Genomic DNA, 8,698 nt, shown 5'->3' with positions numbered 1-8,698 from the left:
AATATTAAATTACCATGATGGCACAAAGTAAGCAACCGTGTGGTTCTTAGGAGTAGCAGATTTCAATGGTGGATATGAGCCGCGCTCCAGTTTCTTTTAAGCATTATATTATATTGTATTGTATTTTATATTGTAATGTTTGTTAAGGTAAGGCAAAAAAAATAAATTTAAAAAAATAAATTTGAAATGGATATTATGGTATGGAATAAATTTAATTATTGCTAAATTACTGCTTAAATTATTAGTTCACGTACAGTAAATAATATGGCATATTCATATTCAAACTTATCCAGATATGAAACTCTTCTTACCTGTTATGAGAAACTCAAAGGAGACAGATTATTTTGGATCCATTGCATATTGCACTGCTCGCTTTGAATGTAGATGTTAAATACACTGCAAATGAGCAACACGACGAAACTAGAAAACAGTGTGTTCTTCACAAATCCATACACTGAATAGTGTTGGAAATTCAAAACAGTCATTTGCTTTTGGAGTTTGTGCGATTCATGAAAATATTAAAACTACCATAGCAGCTACGTGGCAAATGGGTCTTAGAGCAGACACGATAACAATGACGGTGATTCCTGAAATATGCTATTCATGCCATGTTCTTTATGTTGGCTACACTTCCAAAACACACTTAGAACAGTTCAGCCGAATTAATTCATTGCTATAAATTTTTATTTATTGCTAATGTATTGCTTACATTCATATTGGCCTACTTATTAACATGACATTTTTCATGGATATAGGAGAGTATAACATTAAAAGTATAATAGAATGTGGAAATAATGATCAAGGAAGGAAATATTTGATTAATTTCCTAAGGAGGACTGGACTGGAAGGACTAACAAGGACTAAGTTAAAGAAAGACAGTAGGTGGCAGTAATGCAACAATTTGGATGCCAACTGCCGTAAAACACCAAGGAAGAATGATAAGAAGAAGAAGAAGAAGACTTACGTGGTACGTCACACTAGTGCGACCGCCGCGAAGGGTCAAAGATTTCCTTGCTAAATCGTATACTTGCGCCATGTGTTCTCTCGAAGCATGATGGACGGCTCACAGAAACACGCGCTGGAGATGGTAAACCTGTTTTTACAAACTAAATTATAATTTAACCTTCACAGATTGGGCTTCTTTGTATGTAACATATTCGATTGATTCATAGTATAGAGTTAAATATTTCTAATATTGTGTTTCAATATGAATGAATAGTTGAACTGTTGGAAGGTTTACATATTCTGAGGTGTGTCATGCTATTGGCCACTTATCCGTGTAAATAATTAAAACTTTTTAAATCATGCATGGATATTTTATAAGGTCATATTAATTGAGAGATTACATAAGGAATTAATTCACACGCAATGCCATTTTTAAAATTGGACATCACATGTACACATCTTCACTTCACCCGTGACTGATGTGAACTGTGTTCTGATTTCAATCAGGTCCGCGCCGATGGAGCAGATGAGGGCTGTGTGACGTTTGTGCTGCATGAAGAGGATCACACGCTGGGCAACTCACTCAGATACATGATCATGAAGAGGTACGAAATTTACCGAGTTCACATGTTATTTCACATCTGTAAAAGAATGTAGTTGATCCATGATAGAAAATTAATAACGGTATTATTGAGCTTGTCTGTCATAATAGTGTATTTTGACTGCCATTTTTTTTTTTACAGTCAGGAAGTGGAATTCTGTGGATACAGCATCACACACCCTTCAGAAAGTAAAATCAACTTTCGCATACAGACTCGAGGTGAGAACAGCTACTATATTGTGAATGTCTTTTATGAGATTGTGCCATTTGAAGATTTTACATTTATTCTCTGCTTGTAGTATTAGTCCAGTTCTTTCTAACTCCGTTCCTGGAGGCACTTCAACAGAACATGTTTTAAATTGCCATGTCTGAATATTCTGAATGTATGACTTGCCCACAATACATTAGTATGGCAGAAGTAGTTAGTAGAGATGCACCGATTGCAATTTTCTTGGGAAAAATTACATTACTCAGCACATTAAATCACAACGGCACAATTTGTATAGTATTTAGCCTGCCTCTGCAATCCAGCACCCCACTTCCCCTCTCCCGGATTTGTGTACCCAAATGTTGACAGATAACAGGCTGCGTGACATGACACTAGATTAAACAACTCTGGCAACGCGACGTCGAAAGTACCTCCTACTCTGTATCGAGAAAATGTATCCGATTTCCTCAACTATGGAGAACAGCTGGTCATCCAGGGCCATGAATTCCATAATTTTCCTCGTAATTGCTTTGGTCTTTTCGCCGCACATTCCAAGGAATGATAAGGAGAGGCTGCTGACTTGTGACTGGCTCTGAGCTCTGGCTAGCTTTAGCCGCTTTCACTTTTAGCTTCTTTTTTAAAATTGGCATTTTCATCTGGGTGATGGTGTTTTAAATGTCTAATTAGGTTTGTTGTTCCGAAAGTTATTGTGGTGGTTCCCCCACGGTTTACTCTGGCCTTACAATTATTACACATTTCGAACTTTATGTATTCTTCACTCACAGTGAAGATTTTCCACGCCAATGACGTTTACGTGCGGCTGTGACGTTATTGCCTGCGCCGCTGGCAACAAAACGGAATTGGAATCGGAAAAACGTGAGGCTGACCGGCCGGTCACCGGTCCAGCCGAGCATGCGGAAAATCGGCTAATTCCGGTCCCTGGCCGGTCGATTGGTGCATCTCTAGTAGTTAGTCAATGGAGTAGAGTGTCCATGTTGTCACTATTCATAAAACAGTACTACCTACTACATCCAATGAGATTCTGAAATGTGCATCCTTTGGACACATTATCCTGTAATGGAACAGGAGCTGCAGAGACTTGTTCTTGCGTTTGTTGTTTCTACATCATAAATTCGGGTCCTAGGACAATGCACACATTCCCGGATAAAGTTTGTTTGTAAATGTATTCATACTGCTCACCTGCATCCCTAAGGAATGCACTTAATTTGCAGATAAATATAACTAATGTAAATGGAGTGCATATTTAACTTGCATGCTGTCAGAGTATGTACTGCATTTAATGAAGAACGTACTTCTCGGCTGGTTAAAAAAACTATATTCTTAAAGTATGGTGTGGAGCTCTAGCGTTTTTGTTACTTTCAAATCACTTTGTCACACTACCATGTACACAAGTGCATCAGTAGGTGAAAAGTCTTGTCTTGTGCAAGAGAGGGAAGTGCACTTGTGAAGCTTCGTCAACGTGGCATTAGGACTCGCTACTGAGTATTTTATCTGGCAAATGTCCGCTCCCTCGCCAACAAAAACAGACAAACTGCTTCTGCTCAAACAAATAAGGAGTTTTCTAATTCTGCTGCTCTGTGTTTCACTGAAACCTGGCTGAATGAAGCCATCCCGTACAGCACGCTTACCGCATTACCTACATCTGCCAGGCTTCCGGCTGTTTAGGGCAGATCGCATTGCGGCATCATCGGGAAAAACGAAAAGCATTGGAACATCAAATCAAAATCAAGTCAAATCACTTTGTCACACGAACATATACACAAGTGCAACAGTAGGTGAAAGTCTTGTGTGCAGTTCGAGCAACATAGCAGTCATGACAGTGACCAATTACAATAAACAACATATTTACACACAACAATTTACATATCAAATGTACATGTACTTACACAATAATAATAATATACAATGTACAGTAAACAATACCCACAATATAGAATACACATACAATAAAAAAAACAAATGTAGAGTATATAAAAAATATATGTACAGATGTTGTATTGTGGAGAATATAATTATGACAGTCCAGTGTGAGATATAGGATTAATAAAGTGCTGTGCTGATGTATATTGATCGTGAGAGATCAAGTGTTCAAATGTCTGATTGCTTTGGGGAAGAAGCTGTCATGTAGTTGGCTGGTGCGGGTCCTGATGCTGCGATACCGCCTGCCTGATAGTAGTAGTGAGAGCAGCCCATGACTCGGGTGGCTGGAGTCTGATGATCCTCCGAGCTTTTTTCACACACTGCCTGTTATACATTTCCTGGAGGGATGGAAGCTCACCTCCGATGATGTGTCTGGCAGTTCGCACCACCCTTTGCAGGGCTTTGTGGTTGTGGGCGGTGCTATTGCCATGCCAGGTGGTGATGCAGCCAGTCAGGATGAAACATGCTTTTACATCAATGAAAGTTGGTGTAGCTCTCTTCACAAGATACAGGTCGGTTCCTTGAAATGGGCATTTATTAATTGGGCACGTCTCTGATGCATCCACTCCTTGCTCACGCTTTAGACACCCTTTGTTCACGCCGTGAGAACTACATTTGTAAATAAACATAATACAATATATGCATGAAGTAAACAAAATACAAAATGAGCGCTTGACGACATTATGGACGCTTTCATTCACGTCTACAAGTAAAACAAATACCTTGTTGGCTGCTTGTCATGAAATGAGGTCCTTGAGTCTCTAAAACCTGAATTTGTTTTCAGTTTGAATGTGGGCAGCTTGCAGTCTAAACCTAACCAGCAGCGGTTTATTCCATGAAACCTTTAGAGTTCAACTGAACACATCCCTCTTTCTGTCAATTTTACAGGAGGACTTCCGGCTTCTGAACCTCTGCGCAACGGCTTGAACAACCTGACTGAAGTGTGCAAACATGCCCTGCACACTTTTGAGGTGAGACTGAACACAGACAAACACCGATTTCCCACCACACCTTTATCCTGTCAATATAATTTTTAGCAAAATTTACATTTACAACCCCAATTTGGAAAACTGTGCTATATTGAAAGCACTGCAACACATTAATTTCACAAGGTAAAACATCAAATAAAGGTGCACTCTAAGTTTTGAGTTGGCTTTTACTCATCCCATCGGTCCCTGACGTACTTGTGGTTTTGGACTATACTGACACCCATCATCCTGGATACTGGAAAGTTGTTTACTAACGCTGCCGCTTCTCACCAAATATGTTTGTTTATATATTTTGTCTCATAATACACACATCCCAATTATGGACATTCTTGGATTTAATCCAAAGAAGTTATTGGGTGTTGTTTAGTGATCAACCGATATATAGCTGAGGCCAATAAATCGACCGATATTCCGTTTTTTTTTCAGAATTGTATATATTTTCCCCTTTTGGACATTTGTTTCTTGAGAGCATTGAGAATCGCCCTCTTGCATGTGAAGCATCCGAGACATGTAAATAACCAGTCATTGTTCGTTTTGTTGTTACGCGTTACTACAATAACAGACTGGTGTGCAACACAGTCTCATTTAAACGGTCCACTCATCAGTGCTGCAGCAGATGGGTTTGAGCTCAGTGTTAAAGCGCTCGCCTGTTTCAACGGTTCTCTGTAACTTTTAACTGTCTTGTCTAATAATAAAAAGGCAAATATTAATAAAACTAATATCTGTAACTAATATCACTGTGCACTGTATGTACAATTGGTTTTATTTTTTTTTCCTTTTTCACCCAATTTGGAATGCCCAATTACCAATGCGCTTTTAAGTCTTCGTGTTCACGTAGTGACTCAATCCGGGTGGCGGAGGATGAATCCCAGCTTCCTCCATGTCTGAGACCATCAACACACGCATCTTACCACGTGGATTGTTGAGCGTGTTGCCACAGAGATGTAGCGTGTGTGGAGGCTTCACGCCATCCAATGCGGCATCCATGCTCAACTCACCACGCGCCCCACCAAGAACAAACCACATTATAGTGACTACGAGGTGGTTACCCCATTTGAGACTACCCTCCCTAGCAACCGGGCCAATATTTGCAAGATAATGTCAATAAAGCTCAGGATGTGAGCTCAGAGTCAGGGGCAGAATCTTCATCTGGTTTCGCAGAAGAAGCGGTATCACTCCATGGACCCATACCAGAACCCACTCCAATGGTGGAAGATGATTGAGTGTTGATATTCTAATCTAATAGTCCACAGGTTATAGTTATTAAGCTTATTTGTAATTTTTTTGAGTAGCCTATCTGTTAACCTACTGAGGTGATGTGCTTAGCGGCTACAGTAGGGCTGTGCAAATTCTATCAAATATCAATATATTGTTATAATTTTCCTCATGATATTGTATCTATACTTTAGTTCCCTGGTATCTGTATTTGTATTCCGCTAATTTTGTATTCAGATCATTCCCAACAGTTCAATAAAGTTGAAGCAGGTTGTCTAAATAAATGCAAACTCAGAGTGGTGTTTCTTATTGCAGACAATTAGGTTCAAGAGAGAGACTGAATCGGATCCCACTCTCGCAGATATGCTAGTCCTCACTCACGAGTTTAACACGAGGGTAATGCAAAAAAAACATTGATTTTACGATTAACCGTGATCTTTATTTGATTATATCGATTCTTAAAATCTCAAAAACGATCATTTACCGATGTGCAGCACTTTAAAATGACAGTATATCACTCACAAATGCGACTTGTTAAACTCTTGCATTTTTTGGATGCCGTCTGCAATTTTTCACACTCAAATTTAAAAGCTCACCATTCACACACTCTGGACTACATGCAAACAATTTTTTTTAAGAAAACACAAATTATTCATAAATAATATTTTGTGTTTATAATCATATGATAAACAGGATTTTTTTGTAACGTTTTCTTTTTTCTTTCTAAATTTGTAAGCATGTAATTCTGGTTCTGTTCACTCTCTCACTTTGAAAAGACTTATTGTGTTCCACTAGATGGCAGCAAGAACAAATATTTTTTTCGCTATCATGTTCATCACAATACACAGATATAAAATATGGGTGGCACGCTAATGCATTAAGCGTGATATAGCTGGAGAATTGCAAAAATATCTGTAATTAGCAACTGCTTGGTAATATTTCAGGTTCACACACCAACACAGAGTTCAGCATCCTTTCACTGCGTGTTGAGAGTAAAAGTTTGGTTTGCCTTATAATGTGTGTCCAAAGATGACATCCACGTAATCCATTTGTCATTGATAATGTCTCTTATAATTCCCTCTTTGGTCTTTACAGTTAGATGTTGATATAAAAAAAAACAACAAAAATAAATATTTAATTGTAATCGGACATTCGACTCCATTTGCTTTTAAGTCCCTAACCTTAAAGAGACAGTACCGGTTTCAGCACAAGTTCTACATGTTGTTGAAAAAACTTGAAAATAGGACGAATTGGGCATCTAGAAAATAAACACACACACACACACACACACACACACACACACACACACACACACACACACACACACACACACACACACAGACTGTATACACACATGCCATTTTTTGCATCATATTTATTAATGGAATTTTTGTTAAATTTAATATTTTTAAAAGCTAAAATGTGACCTAAAGTGACAAACTACTGATAAAAAAAAACATTAACTGAGAGGGAATCTTTTATTTGCAAAATGGACATTACTGAAATATACCAGTATTTATTGGAATAAAATTGAGAGCATGTGAATCATAAGAAAATCGAGCCATGAATAATAATTCTGTATTATATATAACATTAAACTGGGTTCCAGGTGAAATTGAGTGAAATTTGTTTTTGTGCACACCGTTCATTCACTCAAAAAATCGGTAAATAATTAAGAAATATTTTGTAAAAAAAAAAATCTATCTGCACACTGAATTAAGATACAGACTAAAAAAAGTTCTATCAAAAATACATTAAGTTTTACATTTCCATGGTAAAAAAGTGCAAGTGAATTAAAACCCAGACAAACAGGAGAAATGTTTCAGCACATTGCTTTCAAGCCTCAAACAAGAGCCATTTTATAGGTGCTTAATTGGAGATTATGACCAGCTGGATCTAATGAGTAATTCATATTTTTTTCCAGTTTTATTTTTTGTTCAAAGTTTGAAATCAAGGTGTCTTGCTTTATTGTGTAGGCTTGCTTGCTTAGTCGACCTATTTTATTGAAATGCTGGACATTATTTGTTAAAAGCACAAATAGTTATAAATATACATAGAAATATACAACAAAACATTGATCTAAAGTATCGAGAGAGAGAGATATATATATATATATATATATATCGATATTTGATTGTATCGACACAGCCCTTGTTCGGAAGTGCGTGTTATAGTTTTGCCTAGTTCTGAATTAAGTTATTGTTAGTTTGGCAAGTAAATAAGAACATGATTCCTTACTACTTGTCAAATAATGTTCTTTTTCTTTTGTATTCTGAAACAGACACGGATGAAAGATTTCAAGGATAAAGAAGCAGAATCAATGGAGTGAAGCTCCATAAAAATTTATATTGATGATTTATTGGGTAAATCTTATTGCAGTTCTTGTCATTGTTGATTTGTTTTTGTATGTTTACCACAATATATAAAAAAAATCAATGAAGCTTAATGTGTTTGTATTAAATGAGCGGCATTTGTGAGTTAATAAATATTGATAAACTGTTTGTCCCATTGCAAAGCTTCATATCTTGAGATAAAGTGGTATTTATTGCACAGTGTCCATATAAAATTATATTCTTAATAAAACTTTTAATAAACTGTCTGAAGATATACTAAATATTTCCATGTATAAAATCACAGATTATGTAATAACATATTAACAGTTAAAAAAATATTATTGAAGCAAGACCTATGAGTGCTTTGATCTGAGATTATTTTACAAGTACTTTTAAATCAATACAGTCATAGATATGTGTGTAAACGTCTGTTTCAAGCAGTTGTTGCACATCTCAACAACATTCC

The 8,698-nt window shown here is 37.0% G+C and overlaps 1 protein-coding gene across 3 annotated transcripts; it reads left to right on the top strand.

Annotated features, from left to right (window-relative positions):
* The first annotated feature begins 954 nt into the window (after positions 1 to 954).
* Positions 955 to 8,400, top strand: polr1d (RNA polymerase I and III subunit D). Of its 3 annotated transcripts, none has more exons than XM_052088970.1 (5): positions 955 to 1,087; positions 1,453 to 1,550; positions 1,689 to 1,765; positions 4,584 to 4,666; positions 8,181 to 8,400. In XM_052088970.1, the coding sequence occupies exons 1-5, from the start codon at positions 1,052 to 1,054 to the stop codon at positions 8,226 to 8,228; spliced, it is 342 nt and encodes a 113-aa protein (XP_051944930.1). In that variant the 5' UTR covers positions 955 to 1,051; the 3' UTR covers positions 8,229 to 8,400. The 3 variants fall into 3 exon arrangements, with proteins under 3 accessions (XP_051944930.1, XP_051944931.1, XP_051944928.1); XM_052088971.1 differs by lacking the exon at positions 8,181 to 8,400 and adding an exon at positions 5,523 to 8,171; XM_052088968.1 differs by lacking the exon at positions 8,181 to 8,400 and adding an exon at positions 5,506 to 8,171.
* The last annotated feature ends 298 nt before the right edge of the window (positions 8,401 to 8,698 follow it).

The sequence above is a fragment of the Xyrauchen texanus genome, chromosome 23, assembly GCF_025860055.1.
Source record: "Xyrauchen texanus isolate HMW12.3.18 chromosome 23, RBS_HiC_50CHRs, whole genome shotgun sequence".
Taxonomy (NCBI): domain Eukaryota; kingdom Metazoa; phylum Chordata; class Actinopteri; order Cypriniformes; family Catostomidae; genus Xyrauchen; species Xyrauchen texanus.
This window is presented reverse-complemented; position numbering and strand designations above follow the sequence as displayed.